General features: G+C 39.4%; 3 protein-coding genes across 5 annotated transcripts in view; 2 read left to right on the forward strand and 1 right to left on the reverse strand.

The window, feature by feature from the left end:
• Positions 1-401: 401 nt before the first annotated feature.
• On the forward strand, positions 402-5,829 carry Rempa (intraflagellar transport protein rempA). Its single transcript, XM_076799615.1, has 6 exons — positions 402-953; positions 1,039-1,286; positions 1,357-1,675; positions 1,999-2,215; positions 2,289-5,247; positions 5,407-5,829. The coding sequence occupies exons 1-6, from the start codon at positions 690-692 to the stop codon at positions 5,717-5,719; spliced, it is 4,320 nt and encodes a 1,439-aa protein (XP_076655730.1). The 5' UTR covers positions 402-689; the 3' UTR covers positions 5,720-5,829.
• A 591-nt stretch (positions 5,830-6,420) lies between these two features.
• Nasp (Nuclear autoantigenic sperm protein) overlaps positions 6,421-23,423 on the reverse strand; it is a 39,496-nt gene continuing 22,493 nt past the window's right edge. Inside the window, exons 1-3 of one of the 2 annotated variants that reach the window (XM_076800055.1) lie at positions 13,272-13,290; positions 7,603-8,340; positions 6,421-7,531 (exon numbers count right to left, since the gene is read on the reverse strand). In XM_076800055.1, the coding sequence (XP_076656170.1) occupies positions 6,875-7,531; positions 7,603-8,340 (1,395 nt within the window). In that variant the 5' untranslated portion in view covers positions 13,272-13,290 and the 3' untranslated portion in view covers positions 6,421-6,874. Of the gene's footprint in view, positions 7,532-7,602; positions 8,341-13,271; positions 13,291-23,423 lie in introns of those variants that run through there. The other variant, XM_076800045.1, reaches the window with a different exon arrangement.
• The window catches only part of LOC143360950 (uncharacterized), a 31,057-nt gene continuing 21,436 nt past the window's right edge, over positions 13,803-23,423 (forward strand). For both annotated transcript variants that reach the window (XM_076800166.1, XM_076800175.1), the window contains exon 1: positions 13,803-13,961. In XM_076800166.1, coding sequence (XP_076656281.1) covers positions 13,883-13,961 — 79 coding nt within the window. In that variant the 5' untranslated portion in view covers positions 13,803-13,882. The remainder of the gene's footprint in view (positions 13,962-23,423) is intronic.

Below are 23,423 nucleotides of genomic sequence, written 5' to 3' on the forward strand. Positions count from 1 at the left end.
TTAACAGGATGGTAAAACCATAAACGAGATATATGAACAGACCTAACACCTTATGGAATTTCTATGTTGCGAAACATTTAAATTTTTCTGTTTTTTCCGGTTCTCCACTTCGCAGACAGATGGTGCCACCATTCGCTTTTTGTTAATTTATGAAATAATTACTTAACGCTTCATTGAAAATGGTTTATTCAATGTAATTTCAATATAATAGATTATTCTGAACAATCTTTATACATATACATATAATCTTTTACTTATTACTAATTTTTTCTAAAAATGATATCTATTAGATTTCATTACTATTAATTAAATTAACAATATTCTTGAATTTATCAGTTAATTTTAATCAGACAGTAATCAAGTATTCCAATTTGAAATAATATGTATTCTCGCGTCAGCCCTCTAGCGGATGTATTTGCATTCACATTGCTATGGCAACGTTTATGTAAACTAAGCTGTGACAGGCTGTAAACTGTCAAATGCAATTCTATTTTTTAATAATAGGAAAGAGGAAATTCTCTGATAATACGTACTATCGAGATTAATTTTGTAATGGAATTGATTGCTAGTTGCTTGATGCATAACTAAGCTAGAATCTGAATAGTTTAAGTGTTTCAACGCGAAGGAAAATGTAATCTTTTTGTATGACAGTTTGTTAGAACCACTAAGAGTGAAGCTATTAAAAAACAATGTCACTGTATTTTGATACTCGGGTGCAAAACCCTGAGACCGCCTCAATAAGTACTCATGCGCTTTGGCACTCCAACGATCCTATATTGGCTGTTGCTGCGTATTCTCAAGATAGGGGTGGTTTTGTAACGCTTTACGATGATCAGGGCGAACCTATTCAGGACGTTGAGTCACCGAGACATTCTGTAGCTCAGGTGACCGCACTGGGATGGCATCCTGAGAGACGATGGCTTGCAGCAGGATGGGAAAGTGGAGAGCTGAGGGTGAACAATTTATCAATTATAGCGGAATGTTGATTATCCAAAGTAACTTAATACGATTGATTTAAAAATGTATATACTTGTTTAGGTATGGCCTGGCGATACTGGCAGTGTAGAATTCAATGTAATAGTTACTCCACACCGTGAGCCCATTAATATTTTACAATGGAGTCAACACGGTGGAAGATTAGTATCTGCGGACACAGCTGGGTCTATAGTTGGTTGGAAAATAGATTCCAGGGGTCAATTATTAATGATGTTCCATCATGAGCTAAAAGATACCTTTGCGCAAATTGTTTTCAAGACTGTTCCACCGAAGCCTGCAATTGATATAAGGTCTGCGTTAGGTACTCTGCTCTTGGATAGCAATATAGGTGCTAATTCAAAGAATATAAATGTTTTTCAGTGGTTTAGCTAAAGCAGCAGTCGCAGGGGATGAGAGAGCTTTAGACATGTTCAGTTCCTGGCGCCCTAGAACGGCTGCACCGACAACAATTATGTCCCAGCGGGACAATCATGCATTTTACATTGGTACCACAAGCGGCGTGATATACTTCGTGGACAATCAAGGACAATGTACAGAGGTTCTCAGCACAAGCGGCGCGACACTGCAATATCTTTTGCATCATCAGACCAGGGATTCTATCATCATTATGACGGAAGGGTTGAATATTGGGCATTTTCAGGCAGATCCTATCACCGGACATCTCACTGAATTAACAAGCGTGAGTTGACAATCCTCTTGTTCAATTCAATGCAATATTTTTATATGTACAGTGCGGATCTTATTGTACTCATAATTTTCAATTTTGAAAAATTGTCACAGAACGAAAGAAACTCCCAAGTGGCTCCTGTGTTTTGCAATTGATGCAGACAATTTTTATTTTACATGAAGATCAACAGTTTAGGACTATCGGTCCTCTAATACGTGCTTCTTCAATAATCTTTCTACCGTTTCAAATTTCTTCTACTCATTTTTGTCATAAATGCGTAAAATCCACAGTCCATTCACATTAATACATTTGTAATACATTTGTTCTTTCGCCAGGTGAAACTTAGCAGTAGATGCGACGTATCAAGGGTGAGTCCGTCGTTATGTTGGGTCAGTGGAAACACTCTAGCGATTCTCACAGGAGACTTAGACATTCGTTGCTGGGATCTGCATAACGGCGACACTTACATAATGAGTCCGCAGGACTCACATTCGGGAAACATTGCTACCCCCCAAGAAATCTGCACAAGCTTAGCTTTCTGCAAAGCAAATGGTACAGAAAATGGTACTTTATGCTTGCAGTATAAAGCGATCATGCACTGACTAATATACCATTAACGTTTTAGGTACTTTGGCAGCTGGAACAAATTTGGGAACAATTTATTTGTGGAAACGCAAACCGGAGACGGACGGCGACGAAAATGCTTGGGCGTCTGTGCCGGAAACTTGTACTATTCATGGCACAGTGAAGCAACTCGCATGGGGCGCGGTGTTCTTGAGAAGTCCGCTGTTGACGGTCAACTGTATCACCAACGTATTCATACTGCACCAGCAACCGATGTGTGCCGCGTACAACGAGGGTGTTTGCGCGAGCCAACTCAGTCCCACTCAGATCCTAATCGAAGTCGAAGAGCTCTCTTACACCATGAAAACGGATATCCAAGTGCAACTCGTCGCTGTTAACAAAGATTACGTCGCAGCCTCCTCCGGCAGACAGATAGCAGTTTACAGAATCCACAAAGAAAACTCCCTGATGACCATGTGGATAACAAACTTCAATTGCGACACGGAGAAGCTTTTAATTTGCGAGCACACTTTGATCATTCTGACTCCGGTGGTTATACAGCTGCGATCGATGGAGGGTACGGTCATTCAAACGTTACCGACCTTGCCGGAAGAGGGTGAACCGATCACTATGGACCTGACCGGACATTACCTAACAGTGGCGTCCCTGAACGGCATACTAAAGATCTGGGATTTGAGCAAGAGGGAGGCCAAGCTGCACACCAGAGCGATGGCTACGTACGAAGCCATCAGCGACTTTGCGGAGATCATCGAGGCCAGGTGCAACGCGGATTGCCGTTGCGTGTCCATCACCGTTGCCATGGCAAACCTGATGCCTAGTTCCATTTTATACGTATGGGACATTGAGAGCGATCAGATACACGAGTTCGATTTCGCAGAATCCCACGACGTCGAGGAAGACGAAGCTGCTCTAGCTGTAAAGTGCAGAGGAAGATTAGTCACTGCTCATTGCTGGGACGTGGAAGACCCCAGGCTTCTGGTGTGTCGTGCCCAAAGGCTGGATTCCAAGCACCCCAAGCAAAATAATGAGAACGAGTTCGACATCACGAAAGCTACCGTGGTCCTGGTGTCGATGTTCGCCACGTCCGATCACGGCATCGTGGTGCAAGACATCAAACCGATAAAGGACGACAATTGCAGAGTCCTGGGCGTACAGACACCGCACATAATCATTCTGAATTCCGAGAAGACCGTGGACAGAGTCAGCAAAGTCCATAAACTGTGCATGAGGGACTTCGAAGAGCTGAGCATGTGCGATGCGGTGACGAAGAAGGCGGTTCTCGACTTCAGCTTTTACATCAGCATCGCGAATATGGACGATGCTTTCAAGGCGATCAAATCGATCAAGAACGAGGGTATCTGGAAGAGTCTGGCGAGAATGTGCGTGAAGACGAAGCAGCTGAACATGGCTCTTCTGTGTCTCGGTCACATGAAGCAGGCTAGAGCCGCGAGGGCCCTCAGGGAAGCTATGCAGGACGACACCTTGAACCTGGAAGCCAAGGTAGGCGTGTTAGCGGTGGAATTAGGTTTGTACAACGACGCGGAGCATCTATTCCGGGAAGCCAAGAGACTGGACCTGTTGTGCAAGCTGTTGGAAGCTCGTGGCAAGTTCAAGGAGGCCATAGAGCTCTCGAGCAACGAGAACAAGATCTGCGAGAAAACGAGTTACTATAATTACGCGAAAACTCTCGAGCAAGAGAGGAAAATTTCAGAGGCGATCGAGATGTACAGCAAAGCGGATTGCCATAGGTTCGAGGTGCCGAGGATGCTGCTGGTCAGGCCGAGAGAACTTTTGTCGTATCTGAACAATTCCGACGACCCTGAGATCAAGAACTGGCACGCGCAGTACATCGAATCAACAGGTGACATGGAGGGCGCTCTGCGCTTGTACGAACAGGCTAAAAGTACTCTGGCAATGACAAGATTACTTTGTTATTTCGGCAGGGAGGACGAGGTCAGCGAATTGGTGTCGCGAACCAATCACGCCGCGTCTGCGTATCACCTAGCGGCGCACTACGAGTCGAACAACAATGTGCCACAAGCCATTCATTTTTACACGATCGCTAAAGCGTACACGAACGCCATTCGGCTGTGCAAGGAGCACGACATGTACGAAGAATTATGGCCGTTGGCCGTGCTGGCGCCACGGCAGTCGCAGATAGACGTTGCCAAATATTACGAAGAGAATGATCAGCCGGATAAAGCGGTTTTATTGTACCATAAAGCTGGATTATTGCACAAGGCCCTCGACATCGCGTTCAAGACAAGACAGTACAGTGCTCTGCAGCTCATCATCATGGACGTTAACGCGGACTCCGACCCAGCGTTGATAGTAAAATGCGCCGAGTATTTCGTGGAGAACGACCAGATCGAGAAGGCGGTGGATCTGCTCGCCACAGGAAGAAAGTACATCGAGGCTTTGGAATTGATGCAACAACACAACATATTGCTGAGCGAAGACTTGGCGGAGAAGATGACGCTGGACAAGGTCGACAACGACCCGGATCAAGAGAAGATTCGTATCTCTATATTGGAGAGAATAGGCGAGACCGCTTTCGAGCAGGGCAACTATCATTTAGCTACCAAGAAGTTCACTCAAGCTGGTAACAAACTGAGAGCGATGAAGGCGTTGCTGAAGTCTGGCGACACCGAGAAGATCTGCTTCTTCGCGCAAGTTTCCAGGCAGAGGGAGATCTACATCATGGCTGGCAATTATCTGCAATCGCTGGACTGGCAGAACCAGCCGGAAGTGTTGAAAAATATTATCAACTTCTATTCCAAGGGGAAAGCGATGGACCTGCTGGCGAACTTCTATGTAGCTTGCGCTCAAGTGGAGATCGACGAATTCCAGAATTACGAGAAGGCCTTGGACGCGCTGAATCAGGCCAGCAGGTGCCTTGCTAAGGTTGCCACGCCGAGGGACCCGAACATTCACAAGAGAGCTGTTGACCTGGTGAACACCAGAGTAGCCACGATCAGACGTTACCTGGAAATCAAAAAGTTAGTAATTGTGATTCAACATTGAGCAGTTCTTGCGTCCCTTTTGAGTCCCTCGAGTGTTTTATTTTACATGAATATCCGCAGTTTAATCATTCCAAAATCGAGTTTTTCTGTAACCTGTTTCAGCTTCTTGAATTCTATCGAATGATGATGTTGCAGGATGTTAGATAGGGGTGACACGGGCACGGCGATGCAACAGGTGCGCCACCTGCTCGATTCTCAAGGCTCCGATCTGGAACAGTCTGTGCGACGTGGGGATTTGTTCGCCACTATCACTCAGTACTATATCAACATCGGTGACACTGACAGAGCGCGTGCCACCGTAGACGAGTTAAAGCTTTTAGTACCCGGCATTAACTTGAACTATTATTACAACGTCAGCACGCTGGAGGCGCTCGGTTACAAAATGAAGATTCACAGGCAAGAGAGCTCCGACAGGGAGGACGACATCGAGGAACTCTTGGGAGAATAAATATTGATATTTCCTTAACACTAGATTTACCCGTCATAATGACGGGTTCTGATAGTTTTAATTCACGCTTATTGTAAAGATGTGTCCAAGAGGAATTCAACAAATTTATTCCTTGGGGTATACTCTTTCCTTAATACTAGATTTACGGGACCACGGGTTCTGATATCTTTAATTCACGCTTATTGTAAAGATGCGCCCAGGAGGAATTCAACAAATTTATTCCTTTAGGTGTATTCTTGTTATTTTTATGAAGTAATGTAACATAGTCACTTTTAATGCTCCGTGAACCTAGTGTTAAAGAAACCCGTCTGCCAAGAGAGTAAAAAAATTTGTTTCGACCGGAATGTCCTCTAGAATGGAATTTCCGTTTGAATCTTGAAGACCAATCCGTCCAGAATTGTGATAGACGCTAAGCTAGATGCTGTTATTTGTCTAAAATAATTTATACAATATCCTAGCTTGACACGTTTGCTATCAGTATTTGCTTCGTTGCTGATCTTCACTGTTAAAATGTTTTGCGATATACAATGTACCTCCTTTATGAAATATTAACACTATAACTTTCCACCAGCAAATGTATAAAGTTAATTTGACTACCTCCAAGTAAACTACTAGATTGTCACATGTCTGTAACGGTGGTAGCGAACGTGTTAAGCATCATGTGATGCGAAGAATATACAAATCTCTGCTGAACATTTAGAAAAAAATCCATCGTTTAACGTTTATTAATCAGATTTATACAAGAACAACCTTACTCCTTGATATCTAAGTCCTACGCAAGATAAGAGTTAGGACAGTCGTTCATAGCTGCAGTTCAATTGTCGGGACACTTATTAGACACAATAAATAAAACGGATATCGATAGAAAAGAACGAATTAAAACACAAGACAGTGAGTATAATCATCGAATAAAAAATGGCAAAGGAACGAATTAGTCGAAGAGCGATCCCGGTGTCTGCTCTTGTTTTGAAACGGCTGCCGTATCGTCCAGTCGCTCTCTCTCTCCCTCTCTCTTTCTCTCTCGTTAGATGCAATGTATTTAACCCTATCTTGGTCCAACTCTTCGAATTTTCAGAGTGGTACAGTTTTTTTAGTAGATCACCCCGCGAAACATAGCAACGATTAAGAGTGTTCCAGACTGCACCGAACCAGTCTTCAAACAGCCTTTTCCGGCGTCGGCTTTTTGCACGGCGAAGGGGTCTCCGTTTCCTGTTCGTCAGCTTTCCGCTTCTTGCGCACCAAATGGGATATGTCGCTGGCCGGTTTTTGGACCTTCGGGCTGGAACCCGAATCGCTACCGCTGGGACCGGCTCCGTTCGAACATCCTCCAGCGACTTTGCTTTTGATACCCTCTATCACCATCTTGCAGGCCTCCTGTTTGAAATCCTTCATGTCCGAGATCTTTTCCCTGATCTCCGGCAGCAGTTCCTTCAGCTCCTGGATCTCTCCTTCGACGGTGTAGAACGAGTCCTCGGTCTTCGGCGGTTCCTTGATCTCCTCCAGCTCTTTGATGCGAGCCTCCAACAGCTCGGTGGCTTTGTTGAACTCTTCTATGCTGGAGTCGAACTCGTTGCCCAGAGAATGGGCCAGCGCCAGCTGGTAGTGGATCTCTGCTATCGCCCTTGGCTCGCGCGGCTCTATCTGTTCCAGAAGCTCCAGACACTTGTGTAGATCGTTCAAAGCACCCTGGAAGTTCCCTCCTTCCATAGCCACTTCCCCCAGCAGTCGATAAGCGTCGGCCAGGAGCTTCCAACCGGGCTCTCCTCGCTTTATCAACACCAGCTTCGCCAACTCCAGGACCTCCCATGCTACCTACGATTGGAAGATATTTTGTAACACTAGAATAATTACTACTCCATTCGATAGAAGAATTGTCTATCTACCTGTAAATTATTAACTTCATCCTCTTCCTCGTCCTTCCCAATGTCCTCAGCATCCTCCTCCCCGTTCTTCTTCAGATCCCCGTTCTGTTCGGTGGAGCAGGACGGTCCATTGGCATGATGCGTCTCCTTGCTGGAGCCAGGTACAGTCTTCTCCTCCTCCTTTTGCTTCTGCTCAACTTTCTCCTCGGTCTTCTTCGAGTCTGACTTCTCCGGTTCTTGTTTCTCGCTGCTGACCTCCGTTTTCTCTTCTTTCTTCTCTGGTTCCGACTTCGCCGCCTCTTCTACGTCAGGTTTCTTTGGTTCCTCTGCTTCTGGCTTTGCCGGCTCCTCCGTTTTTGGCTTCTCGGCTTTAGCTTCCGTCGAGCTTTGTTCCTTTCCCTCAGCAGCCGCAGCATCCTCTTCCTCCTCCTCTTCCTTCTCGTCCACGTTGCTCAGCTTCTCGTCGTCACCTTCTTCCTCGTCATCGTCATCCTCCTCTTCAGCCTCTTCCGATCCTGGCACTCCACCGCCCAACACCCCCGCCTCTTCTCTAGCCAAACCGAGAAGCGCACGACCATAAAGGAGGTAGGGTTCACCGAGCTCGTCCGCCGTGTCCCCGTGCTTCTCTGCCAGCAGCTGGCAGGCCTGCGCCAACGCGGTCACAGCCATGGTGTAATCCCGCACTAACAGGTGCCGTTTCCCGTGGGAGATCGCAGTTGCCGGGTCGGTGAATGCTGCACTCTCGGCGACGTCAGCCATCTGCAACGCGCAACATGTTTTCGTTAGCGTTTTACGTCTCTGACACTTTTCCTCTCTCATTTTACTATACTACTCTGTCATCCTGTGCCCGGGATTAATATTGCTAAACGTTCCTAACACGTTATACAAAAATTTGCGGAACTTCATAAGAACAAACCACTACATGCAAATTGACAATTCGCTGGACACTATTAATCAGGCTCAAAGATGTTTCTGTATCAGTAGATTATGGATTTTATACAATTGTGGTAAAAATGATTTTTATAAAATTCTGGAAACAGAAGAGTTTGAGAGTGTCGTTGCACTGTTTTGGGCTCATTGAAATTATTGAAAGAGAAAGTTCATCCTTATTACTTAGATATAGACTTAGACAATTTTTATTTTGCACAAGGATTCGCAGTCTATACAGGGTGTCACAATTCGCTGGAGAAAAGAGAAGAATTAGATCAGACTCAAAGATGTTTCTGTATCAGTAGATTATGGATTTTATGCAATTGTGGTAAAAATGATTTTTATAAAATTCTGGAAACAGAAGAGTTTGAGAGTGTCGTTGCACTATTTTGGGATCATTGAAATTATTGAAAGAGAATGTTCATTCTTATGCAGTTTCTACTTCTCACAGTCGACTTAAACAATTTTTATTTTGCAGAAGGATTCGCAGTCTATACAGGGTGTAACAATTCTCTGGATACAACAAAAGAATTAAATCAGACTCAAAGATGTTTCTGTATCAGTAGATTATGGATTTTATGCAATTGTGGTAAAAATGATTTTTATAAAATTCTGGAAACAGAAGAGTTTGAGAGTGTCGTTGCACTATTTTGGGCTCATTGAAATTATTGAAAGAGAATGTTCATCCTTATGCAATTTCTACTTCTCACAGTCGACTTAGACAACTTTTATTTTGCACAAGGATTCGCAGTCTATACAGGGTGTAACAATTCGCTGGATGCAACAGAAGAATTAAATCAGACTCAAAGATATTGCTGTATCAGTAGATTATGGATTTTATGCAACTGTGGTAAAAATGATTTTTATAAAATTCTGGAAACAGAAGAGTTTGAGAGTGTCGTTGCACTATTTTGGGCTCATTGAAATTATTGAAAGAGAATGTTCATCCTTATGCAATTTCTACTTCTCACAGTCGACTTAGACAACTTTTATTTTGCACAAGGATTCGCAGTCTATACAGGGTGTAACAATTCTCTGGATACAACAAAAGAATTAAATCAGACTCAAAGATGTTTCTGTATCAGTAGATTATGGATTTTATGCAATTGTGGTAAAAATGATTTTTATAAAATTCTGGAAACAGAAGAGTTTGAGAGTGTCGTTGCACTATTTTGGGCTCACTGAAATTATTGAAAGAGAATGTTCATCCTTATGCAATTTCTACTTCACACAGTCGACTTAGACAATTTTTATTTTGCACAAGGATTCGCAGTCTATACAGGGTGTAACAATTCGCTGGACACAACAGAAGAATTAAATCAGACTCAAAGATGTTTCTGTATCAGTAGACTGCGGATTTTATGCAATTGTGGTAAAAATGATTTTTATAAAATTCTGGAAACAGAAGAATTTGAGTGTCGTTGCACTATTTTGGGCTCACTGAAATTATTGAAAGAGAATGTTCATCCTTATGCAATTTCTACTTCTCACAGTCGACTTAGACAATTTTTATTTTGCAGTAGGTTTCGCAGTCTATACAGGGTGGGACAGTAATCGTATTACAACCGGGCAAGACGTGATTTTACATGTAAAAATAAATTGAAAGTGGGAGTAACACTTTTTCTCGAGAAAATCGAGTTTATAGATCCGTCGGTTTCACGAGGTTCAGTATGCGCAGGAAGTAGAATTGGTTGGTCATGCTCAGACGGCGTCAGACGGACTAGTAGCGCGTTCGCTGCATTCTCGGACTCGATTTTCCCAAAAAACGGATGAAAAATGTTATACCAAATTTTTCATTTTCTTATTTATTTTTTATTTTCTTTTAACACGTTGACCGCCATGTCACCCACATGTGGGTGACGGAATTATTTCTACAGGTTTTCAAATGAATGTTTACGTTAATATATTCATCGCACCAAATTCGATTAGGATCTGTAAAATGCAAGAAAGTTGGGGGACTACTCAATGTCATACATTTAATTATTTTCAATTTTTATCTCATTAAATAACTTACTTTGATTTTATGGCTTTTTGGGGTTTCTAGTATGGCAGTCAAAGTGTTAAGTGGAGTCCACCCTTGCCCGGTTACACTACGATTTCCGGTCCAACCCTGTACATCAGTATGTAATTTCAAAATTACACAGAGCTGCAGAGGGTTGACCTGTATTTTTAACATCTTTAGTCCGCAGAATAAATTGTTTACTGGTTTTTATAAAAATGGAGGTATACTCGTCCTCGGTTGAGAATAATGAATAAACTTTAAAGAATAAATAAAATAGCTGAAGACTATCATAGCAAACTTCAAAGACGCAGAACAGAACGTTGTATCCAGCGATTGTTCAATTCGCGGACTCTTTGATCATGCACCCTCGACGCCATTCGACACTCTACGTCGTCGCGCAATTAATGCATGAACAGAGCAGTCCGCCCACGCACGATACGTGTCACACTCTTCACGAGGACGGGAGACAATATTGTGGATATCCAGTAAATGAAACTCGACAACGTCGACGGCGACTTAATGAAAACCCGACGCGGAGAAAACGTCGCGAGAATTTAATGGTCCTCTAACAACAAGGGGGTAAGGGGTGGGGGGTAATAGGTTCTTCTATACCTGAACAAAGATTCGGGTAACAGAACCGCAGTGAGACTAATGCGACACGGGAACCATTGTGCATCCTGACTGCAATACGGCTCATCGAATACAAACTGAATTAGCAAACTGTTGGAACTCGTTAACACTAGAACTACCGAGCCCTAAACGTGACTTAGACTTATCCCTTTATAATAACAGCAAGATTGAATTTGCTCAGGTTTCGTACGATTTTTATGGTAATATGTATTCCAAAGAAGAGATGTATTAACAAATTTCTCGTGAAAACGTTTTCATAGTTTCAGTAATCGTGAAAGAAGAAATCATCCGTCAGTCATTTTGACTGGTTCGGTAGTTCTAGTGTTAAAGCATAGATCACCTCCGCAGAACGGATTAACCTAAGGCCGGTTTGTCTTGTCTAATCAAGCGATTACGCGGCCGGAACTGGTTCCCGGATGATAATAAGGGCAAACAAAGCTTGTCGAGAAAAATCTTTCGTACTACTTGCACGCTGGTCTCGCCTAAAATCAAAGACCAAAGAGGATTAAACTACGGAGTTTAGGTCTCTTTACCGTCCTGAGAAGCTGGAGCTATAAGCCCCTGCAAGGCCCACCCCCTCTGAGCTCCCCTTATAGTCTTTCTTAGCTTCAGGAAGTGAAGCTCTAGTTGAAATTACTAATTACTGGACTGCGAATCTGCGAAATCGACATTGTACGCATCAATTGCGAGACAATCAGGAACTTCTTTCGCTTTTCGACGATTTAAAAAGATTCAAAATTACATATCGGTGTACCCCAATTTCTTTAATCATTCTACTGTTTTAAATTTTTCCTATTCAGTTTTCTCATAAATGCATGAAATCCGCGGCCCACTATTTAATACTGATTACTAGATTGCGGATTTTATGCGAAATAAAAACTGTATGCATCAATTGCAAGATACTCAGGAATTTCTTTCGCCTTTTAATGATTTAAAAAAATTGAAAATTACACATCGATGTGTACCCCCATTTCTTTAATCATTCTACTGTTTTGAATTTTTCCTATTCATTTTTCTAATAAATGCATAAAATCCTCGGTCCACTAATTAATACTGATTACTAGACTGCAATTGCAAGACACTCAGGAATTTCTATCCTTTTTCAACGATTTAAAAAGATTGAAAATTATACATCGATGCACCCCAATCTCTTTAATCATTCTACTGTTTTAAATTTTTTCTATTCATTTTTCTCATAAATGCATAAAATCCGCGGGTCCACTAATTAATATCGATTACTAGATTGCGGATTTTATGCGAAATAAAAATTGTATGCATCAATATCAAGACACTCGGGAATTTCTTCCCCTTTTCAACGATTTAAAAAAATTGAAAATTACACATCGATGCACCCCAATCTCTTTAATCATTCCACTGTTTTAAATTTTTCTCATAAATGCATAAAATCCGTGGTCCACTAATTAATACTGATTACTAGACTGCGGATCTTTGTGCAAAATAAAAATTGTATGCATCAATTGCAACACTCAGGAATTTCTTTCGATTAAAAAATATTGAAAATTACACATCGGTGTACCCCAACCTCTTCAACCATTCTACTGTTTTAAATTTCTCCTATTCATTTTCCTCATACATGCATAAAATCTCTTCAATCATTCTACCGTTTTAAATGTTTCCGACTCATGTTTCTCACAAACGGATAAAATCCGCGGTCCACTGATTAATACCGACTACCAGACAGCGGCCATCGCGCGAAATATAAATAATCTACACCGTCTGCAAATATCTCTAATTCTTTAAAACTTGAATAGTATCAAAAATAATATACCGACATTCTTAACACTAGGTTTACGGAGCATTAAAAGCGAGTACTTTACATTACTTTATAAAAATAAGAGGAATGTGTCTATCCAAGTTTTCAGCCATTTATTAAATAATATATACCTAAGGAAATAAGTTTGTTGAGTAATTCCACGTAGATGGATCGTCACAATCTCAATAATCGTAACTTAAAAATATTAGAACCCGTCATTTTTACGGGTCCCGTAAACCTAGTGTTAAATATGTTCAATCCCTCCACAATTTTCAATTTCCTCTACTCAGCTTCCCCAGAAATGCACAAAATCCGCAGTCCACAGATCACAGACGGAAAGCAGACAGCGCGTACCGTCTAGTAAGTAGCTCTCGCCCGAAAACGTGTCTTTCTCAGCACGGGGTCAAGGGGTCAATCGGCACCCTTCTGCGATACAACAGTTCGGAACGAGTTCTGCCGTGCTCTGGAAAATCTGAAACCCATGCCATCCGCAGCGTCAGCGTCGAGGGTGGTAAGTCGATCGCGTCTGACCATTTCGCGATCGGGTGGTATTCTATGGAAAAAGGGCAACCGGCGACTGTGTGACCGGGACGAGGAAAAGGGCCGGGGCAAAGGGACGAAGGAAAAGGAGTCCGAAGGGTGGAGGGACACGGCTGCGAAGGAGCAGGAGCGGGTTGTCCGCAGCATCCGGGTGGGGTGGTAGGTCGGTCGATTTTCGTGCGCTTCGACGCAGAACGGAGATGGCGTGCTGGTCGTTCGCCCTCCTCGTCGACGGAGAGAGAGAGAGAGAGAGGGAGAGAGAGATAGGGGGGGGGGGGAGAGAGAGAGAGAGAGGGAGAGGGAGACTCGCCGAAAACAGAGTCTCCGGGGGGTGTCGATCGGTCAGTGCGTAACTGGCGGCTGTCGGTACGGTGTGCGAGTTTTCAGTGGGTTGCCAGCGGTCGCCCTGGGCACCACCTGCACGGATGGAGCCTACCCGTGTACCCAGGGCCCCTGATCCACGTCTCGTTTTCCTCGTTGGCACGCTAGCTCTCACCTTCGCAGGTAAACAGAACCCCCATCGCCCAAACGATCCTCAACAACCACCCCCGACCACCCCCCCCCGGAAACCATGTACCCCACGTTCCTCCGGGGCGCCTGTTGTTGTTGTTTCGCGGTGGTCATCAACCGGTCGGTTTGCACACTGATGGCTTTTGGATATGCATGCGTAACCCCCTTGCTCGAGCTATCAGCCTCGCGTGAAAATTGTCGGGGCCTATTTTCGGAATTCAATCCAGTGCCATTTTTCGCTTAACACGTTCACTGCCACCGTCACCCATACGTGGGCGACGGAATTATCTGTCCAGGTTGTAAAATGAATTTTTACGTTGATATATTCGGCGTAACAAATTTGATTAGTATCTGTAAAAGGCAAGTAAGTTGGAGGATTACTCGAGATACCATACATTTCATTTTTTTCGATTGTTATTTCATTGGATAACTTACTTTGATTTTATATGGAATTTTTGAGGTTCCTAGTTTGGCAGTCAAAGTGTTAATTGTAAATCCGTCCACTGGCAGTGAAAGGGTCGCACGCATCTTTTGTTTGTTTGGACCCCGCGACATGTGGAGTTCGCGATCAGCTGATCGGAGCATTCTTTGCACGCTTCTTTGGAAGTTTGTGGGGGGTGATGTTAAAGTATGGGATCTTGTGTTCTATGGGGGGATCTTGTGGTCTGCGGATTCTGTTGAATGATGTTGTTTGTAACAATGTTGAGTAATAAACGAGACGTCGGCAGGGTGTAATTGCTGAAGGGATGATGCGTTTGAGGGCTGTATCGCCCGCTTTGCGATCAGCTGATTAGGCTGCGAGCCTTTGTTTGTTTTGGAGTAGGTCCAGGGAATTTTTCAGTGACATTGAACTCGTCTTCCGAAGACCTTTTCTCGATGCATTTGTTCATATGTTGACCTCTGGGAACGGCAAGATTGAACTTATTTGACCGAGATTTTTATTCTAACGATTAACATAGGCATAGATTAACGACTAGCATAGTCGCACATACGCGATGTCCGGAGTCTCGCAATTTACTTAAAGACGGTCAAATTAATTGTACACTCATTGCTATTTAAAATTGCAGTACACAATATTTCGAGTCTCCAAGACTTTGTTGTATTGAATTGTTTTAATATTTCGTAAAGACAGTCGAATTAATTGCATACACATTGCTATTTAAAATTGCAGTACACAATATTTAGAGTCTCCAAGACTTTGTTGTATTGAATTGTTTTAATATTTCGTAAAGACAGTCAAATTAATTGCATACACATTGCTATTTAAAATTGCAGTACACAATATTTAGAGTCTCCAACACTTTGTTGTATTGAATTGTTTTAATATTTCGTAAAGACAGTCGAATTAATTGCATACACATTGCTATTTAAAATTGCAGTACACAATATTTAGAGCTCCAAGACTTTGTTGTATTGAATTGTTGTAATATTTCGTAAAGACAGTCGAATTAATTGCATACACATTGCTATTTAAAATTGCAGTACACAATATTTAGAGTCTCCAAGACTTTGTTGTATTGAATTGTTTTAATATTTCGTAAAGACAGTCAAATTAATTGCATACACATTGCTATTTAAAATTGCAGTACACAATATTTAGAGTCTCCAACACTTTGTTGTATTGAATTGTTTTAATATTTCGTAAAGACAGTCGAATTAATTGCATACACATTGCTATTTAAAATTGCAGTACACAATATTTAGAGTCTCCAACACTTTGTTGTATTGAATTGTTTTAATATTTCGTAAAGACAGTCAAATTAATTGCATACACATTGCTATTTAAAATTGCAGTACACAATATTTAGAGTCTCCAAGACTTTGTTGTATTGAATTGTTTTAATATTTCGTAAAGACAGTCGAATTAATTGCATACACATTGCTATTTAAAATTGCAGTACACAATATTTAGAGTCTCCAACACTTTGTTGTATTGAATTGTTTTAATATTTCGTAAAGACAGTCGAATTAATTGCATACACATTGCTATTTAAAATTGCAGTACACAATATTTAGAGCTCCAAGACTTTGTTGTATTGAATTGTTTTAATATTTCGTAAAGACAGTCGAATTAATTGCATACACATTGCTATTTAAAATTGCAGTACACAATATTTAGAGTCTCCAAGACTTTGTTGTATTGAATTGTTTTAATATTTCGTAAAGACAGTCAAATTAATTGCATACACATTGCTATTTAAAATTGCAGTACACAATATTTAGAGTCTCCAACACTTTGTTGTATTGAATTGTTTTAATATTTCGTAAAGACAGTCGAATTAATTGCATACACATTGCTATTTAAAATTGCAGTACACAATATTTAGAGCTCCAAGACTTTGTTGTATTGAATTGTTTTAATATTTCGTAAAGACAGTCGAATTAATTGCATACACATTGCTATTTAAAATTGCAGTACACAATATTTAGAGTCTCCAAGACTTTGTTGTATTGAATTGTTTTAATATTTCGTAAAGACAGTCAAATTAATTGCATACACATTGCTATTTAAAATTGCAGTACACAATATTTAGAGTCTCCAACACTTTGTTGTATTGAATTGTTTTAATATTTCGTAAAGACAGTCAAATTAATTGCATACACATTGCTATTTAAAATTGCAGTACACAATATTTAGAGTCTCCAAGACTTTGTTGTATTGAATTGTTTTAATATTTCGTAAAGACAGTCAAATTAATTGCATACACATTGCTATTTAAAATTGCAGTACACAATATTTAGAGTCTCCAAGACTTTGTTGTATTGAATTGTTTTAATATTTCGTAAAGACAGTCAAATTAATTGTACACTCATTGCTATTTAAAATTGCAGTACACAATATTTAGAGTCTCCAAGACTTTGTTGTATTGAATTGTTTTAATATTTCGTAAAGACAGTCGAATTAATTGCATACACATTGCTATTTAAAATTGCAGTACACAATATTTAGAGTCTCCAACACTTTGTTGTATTGAATTGTTTTAATATTTCGTAAAGATAGTCGAATTAATTGCATACACATTGCTATTTAAAATTGCAGTACACAATATTTAGAGTCTCCAAGACTTTGTTGTATTGAATTGTTTTAATATTTCGTAAAGACAGTCGAATTAATTGCATACACATTGCTATTTAAAATTGCAGTACACAATATTTAGAGCTCCAAGACTTTGTTGTATTGAATTGTTTTAATATTTCGTAAAGACAGTCGAATTAATTGCATACACATTGCTATTTAAAATTGCAGTACACAATATTTAGAGTCTCCAAGACTTTGTTGTATTGAATTGTTTTAATATTTCGTAAAGACAGTCAAATTAATTGCATACACATTGCTATTTAAAATTGCAGTACACAATATTTAGAGTCTCCAACACTTTGTTGTATTGAATTGTTTTAATATTTCGTAAAGACAGTCAAATTAATTGCATACACATTGCTATTTAAAATTGCAGTACACAATATTTAGAGTCTCCAAGACTTTGTTGTATTGAATTGTTTTAATATTTCGTAAAGACAGTCAAATTAATTGCATACACATTGCTATTTAAAATTGCAGTACACAATATTTAGAGTCTCCAAGACTTTGTTGTATTGAATTGTTTTAATATTTCGTAAAGACAGTCAAATTAATTGTACACTCATTGCTATTTAAAATTGCAGTACACAATATTTAGAGTCTCCAAGACTTTGTTGTATTGAATTGTTTTAATATTTCGTAAAGACAGTCGAATTAATTGCATACACATTGCTATTTAAAATTGCAGTACACAATATTTAGAGTCTCCAACACTTTGTTGTATTGAATTGTTTTAATATTTCGTAAAGATAGTCGAATTAATTGCATACACATTGCTATTTAAAATTGCAGTACACAATATTTAGAGTCTCCAAGACTTTGTTGTATTGAATTGTTTTAATATTTCGTAAAGACAGTCGAATTAATTGCATACACATTGCTATTTAAAATTGCAGTACACAATATTTAGAGTCTCCAAGACTTTGTTGTATTGAATTGTTTTAATATTTCGTAAAGACAGTCAAATTAATTGCATACACATTGCTATTTAAAATTGCAGTACACAATATTTAGAGTCTCCAAGACTTTGTTGTATTGAATTGTTTTAATATTTCGTAAAGACAGTCAAATTAATTGCATACACATTGCTATTTAAAATTGCAGTACACAATATTTAGAGTCTCCAAGACTTTGTTGTATTGAATTGTTTTAATATTTCGTAAAGACAGTCAAATTAATTGTACACTCATTGCTATTTAAAATTGCAGTACACAATATTTAGAGTCTCCAAGACTTTGTTGTATTGAATTGTTTTAATATTTCGTAAAGACAGTCGAATTAATTGCATACACATTGCTATTTAAAATTGCAGTACACAATATTTAGAGTCTCCAACACTTTGTTGTATTGAATTGTTTTAATATTTCGTAAAGATAGTCGAATTAATTGCATACACATTGCTATTTAAAATTGCAGTACACAATATTTAGAGTCTCCAAGACTTTGTTGTATTGAATTGTTTTAATATTTCGTAAAGACAGTCGAATTAATTGCATACACATTGCTATTTAAAATTGCAGTACACAATATTTAGAGTCTCCAAGACTTTGTTGTATTGAATTGTTTTAATATTTCGTAAAGACAGTCGAATTAATTGCATACACATTGCTATTTAAAATTGCAGTACACAATATTTAGAGCTCCAAGACTTTGTTGTATTGAATTGTTTTAATATTTCGTAAAGATAGTCGAATTAATTGCATACACATTGCTATTTAAAATTGCAGTACACAATATTTAGAGTCTCCAACACTTTGTTCTACTAAATTGTTTTAATATTTCCTAAAGTGGGTGCGTTGGATTTTATGAAAATATTTTCACGATGACGATAAAAATAAAAATTTTCTGAGCTCGTTATGGGACACAGAAATTGTGCAAAAGTGAATTTTGTCTTTTGACCATTTGAATCATTTGAAAACAGTGTAATGACACTCTTAGATTCCTCTAATGCCTCCACAGTGTTGTAAATCATCTATTTATTTTTATAAACGCGTAAAATGCGCAGTGGGCAATGAAATAAATTATGGTAGCGAGTCCGACCATTTCTAAACATGAAAGTACCGGTACAGCTCCGATTATTGTGGAATGGAGATGATCCGAAATAGACCATGTGACCGACAGTGGCACGTTCAGTGTTAATAGACAATATTATCCGTGCGAATCGGTATGCCGATTAATTTCCCATTCCAATCACCCGCAAGCGAATAATGGCTTGGAATCGATGCCCTGGAGAGCACGTGGGCATTGATGTGCGTCGCACTTTGCACTGCAAGCATAGCAACTTCATGCATAGTACAGGTGCTGAACTATAGATATCCTGCGGGTTTTGGGATACCTTGTCACGCTCTTCCTTCCAAAGACAACCTCCGCAAACAAATCTAAAATACCATCGTAAAATCTGATACAAATCCTCCGTTGTAACCGCATCGTGGAACGCGATTACCAAACCTATTTCATCAGAAAGCGATTATGTCCTAAGCAGCATTCGCCCTTTCACCGAGGAGTGCAAGGGACAGATCAGCACTGGTATAGTGGAGACTGCGGATTTTATGAATTTATGAGAGAATATTTGAAGCATTTAAAAATACTGTTGTATTATTTTTAACTCTATAAAATCGTTACGAAAAGAAATAAATGCCAGAAAAATTTCATTTCACTTGATAATCAGCAGCCAAATAATCAAGTTGCAATCGTGGGGAATTGTTGAATAAATGCTCTATAAAATCGTTAAGAAAAGAAATAAATGCCAGAAAAATTTTATTCCACCTAAAAATCCGCAGCCAAATAATTAGGTTGCAATCGTGGGGAATTGTTGAATAAATTCTCTATAAAATCGTTAAGAAAAGAAATGAATGCCAGAAAAATTTTATTCCACCTAAAAATCCGCAGCCAAATAATCAAGTTGCAATCGTGGGGAATTGTTGAATAAATGCTCTATAAAATCGTTAAGGAAAGAAATAAATGCCACAAAAATTTTATTTCATCTCAAAATCAGCAACCAACTAATCAAGTTGCAATCGTGGGGAATTGTTAAATAAATGCTCTATAAAATCGTTAAGAAAAGAAATAAATGCTACAAAAATGTTATTCCACCTGAAAAACCGCAGCCAACTAATCAAGTTGCAATCGTGGGGAATTATTGAATAAATGCTCTATAAAATCGTTAAGAAAAGAAATAAATGCTACAAAAATTTTATTCCACTTGAAAATCCGCAGCCAACAAATCAAGTTGCAATCGCGGGGAATGATTGAATAAATATATACCACCGACTGAGCAAAGTCTAAATAATTACACTCTTCTCTTTTTCATGGGACAACAACTCGCTTTCAGTGCTCGGCTTAGTATGAATAGACCAAACACGCGGCTATAAAATGTTGACCAGAAGAAGGACTTCGAAAAATCGAAATTTGCATATAGATCCGATCAGAGTGAGCAATATCCTGTCTAATGATGGCCGCACGCGGATAACATCTATCCTCGATCGTCTCTGGGCACAACCTTCGGTGGTTTTCCAGCTAATCGAGTCATCTGAACGCAAACAATCCGACACGATTCCCCAGCGATCTATAAAACCACAACTCTCGATCGTTTAATAACTCCGAAGATCGCTATCGTTTTTTCTTTTCGGTTCAAGTCATCGCCGAGCTCATTAGCGTTCTCCTCTATCGACTCCGGTGGTTGAGCACGGTCAGCAACCACCGGTTGAACTCGTTGCAGTTGCATCGTGCACTTTTTTCCCAACGGAGGGAGGACACGGTCACTCGAAACAAGCGTTTCCAAGCTCGAGGGCTCTCCCTCGAGATTCCTTATGCAATAAAATGTCATAACGCGCAGAGACCGTCTGGCCGTGACACTCTCGTCCGTTCTCTGGCCAAAGTATTAACCCAGTGACAGTTTAATCGGCCAGCGGATAGTCGAGTTTATTGCCGCGAGCGTTATCATCTTTGATTCTCGTCGCTCGAATACGATTGACAATTTCTCGGCATTTTTATTCCCGTTTGATCAATTTTATCCGCGTCGGTGCACCCCGGTTTGCGATTTTTATGCGTTTATGACGAAAGTGAATAGATCAAACACGGAAATAAAAAGTCATGAGAAGAATTTAGGGGCACTGTTATATTATTTTCGACCTTCTACGGGGACTAAAAGGGAAAATACAATTTTTATTTTCCATAAAGATCCCCAGTCCAATGATAAGATTGATAGTTTTTATTTCTGTATTTGTCACGAGAAGAATTTAGGGACACTGTTATATTATTTTTGACCTTTTAAGGGGACCAAAGGGGAAAATACAATTTTTATTTTCCACAAAGATCCGCAGTCCAATGATAAGATTGATAGTCTTTATTTCTGCATTTGTCACGAGAAGAATTTAGGGGCACTGTTATATTATTTTCGACCTTTTACGAGGACTAAAAGGAAAAATACAATTTTTATTTTCCATAAAGATCCGCAGTCCAATGATAAGATTGATAGTTTTTATTTCTGTATTTGTCACGAGAAGGATTTTAGGGACACTGTTAAATTATTTTCGACCTTCTACGGAGATTAAAAGGGAAAATAGAATTTTTATTTTCCATAAAAATCCGCAGTCCAATGACAAAATTGACAGTTTTTATTTCTGTATTTGTCACGAGAAGGATTTTAGGGGCACTGTTAAATTATTTTTGACCTTTTACGGGGACTAAAAGGGCAAATACAATTTTTATTTTCCCTAAAGAACCGCAGTCCAATAACAAAATTGACAGTTTTTATTTCTGTATATGTCACGAGAAGAATTTAGGGGTACTGTTAAATTATTTTTGACCTTTTACGGGGACTAAAAGGGCAAATACAATTTTTATTTTCCATAAAGATCCGCAGTTCAATAACAAAATTGACAGTTTTTATTTCTGTATATGTCACGAGAAGGATTTTAGGGGCACTGTTAAATTATTTTTGACCTTTTAAGGGGACCAAAAGGAAAAATACAATTTTTATTTTCCATAAAGATCCGCAGTCCAATGACAAAATTGACAGTTTTTATTTCTGTATATGTCACGAGAAGGATTTTAGGGGCACTGTTAAATTATTTTTGACCTTTTAAGGGGACCAAAAGGAAAAATACAATTTTTATTTTCCATAAAGATCCGCAGTCCAATGACAAAATTGACAGTTTTTATTTCTGTATATGTCACGAGAAGAATTTAGGGGCACTGTTAAATTATTTTCGACCTTCTTCGGAGACTAAAAGGGAAAATACAATTTTTATTTTCCACAAAAATCCACACTTCAACGATAAGATTGATAGTTCAGTTTTCAGTCTTTGAGAGGTTACTGAAGCCTCTGGGCCCTTATGCACCTTCGAAACTAATGATTATTTGATGTGTTTTTCATCCAAGTAATATTCTATTGTCTCAGTGTGAGTGCACTTTTTAAGTTCGCCTAAGATTTAAGGGGATTAAAAGGGAAAATACAATTTTTATTTTGCCTAAAAATCCGCAGTCCAACAATAAAATTGATAGTTCAGTTTTCAGTCCTTAAGAGGTCAGTGAAGCCTCTGGGCCCTTATGCACCTCCAAAACTAATGATTATTTGATGTGTTTTTGATCCAAGTAATTCTCTATTGTCTCAGTGTAATTAAATTTCTTAAATTCACCTAAGATTCAAACACCTTTATTTTATATTTTTATTTTACGTTATTGGCTATCGAACATCGAATTGTGCCTTCTACAAATTCTGAAAAGCAAATTTTGATTTTGATTAGACTGAAAAGGTTTAACAATGGTTCTTCTTTAGTCATATTTTGATCCTACATCGACAGTTTTGCTGGAAAGAAAAAGAGAAACGGAATCCTTCCCAGTAGGGATGAAGCGTTAATGGCTCAGTAGTATAAGCCGGTGCATGGTCAGACGCGGCGATTATGGGTCGCTGGAGTCTTGTTGGTCCCTCGTGATTAGACTCCACTGCGAATGTTATCCAACGGAATTTTCCGCAGTAATTGCTATCTGTGAATTCCTGTTACTACGTTCAACCTGAGATTTCAATATTCATCGAATACCAATTAAAATTCGAGAATATTACATCTATGTTTCAATATTACTGGAACATATTTGGTATAGTTGTTTCCTCGCCTGTATAAGGGTCTCCTTTTTCTTTTCGTTCCACTTTATACGATAATCGAAACCTGTAACTGCACACTGGTTTCTTGTGAACTTCGTTCATTGTTTCCAGAATGTTTACTGTTATCATTAGACTGCAGCATTTATACATTCATGACGGAATCATGCATTTATGCATCCACGAGTCGGTGAAGAGAAACGTTGACAGAGTTTATCGATATTTAATGCATACGATTTTATGCATTTATTGCTACATTTCGTTGTTACATTATTTC

This window comes from Halictus rubicundus, chromosome 1, assembly GCF_050948215.1.
Source record: "Halictus rubicundus isolate RS-2024b chromosome 1, iyHalRubi1_principal, whole genome shotgun sequence".
Taxonomy (NCBI): domain Eukaryota; kingdom Metazoa; phylum Arthropoda; class Insecta; order Hymenoptera; family Halictidae; genus Halictus; species Halictus rubicundus.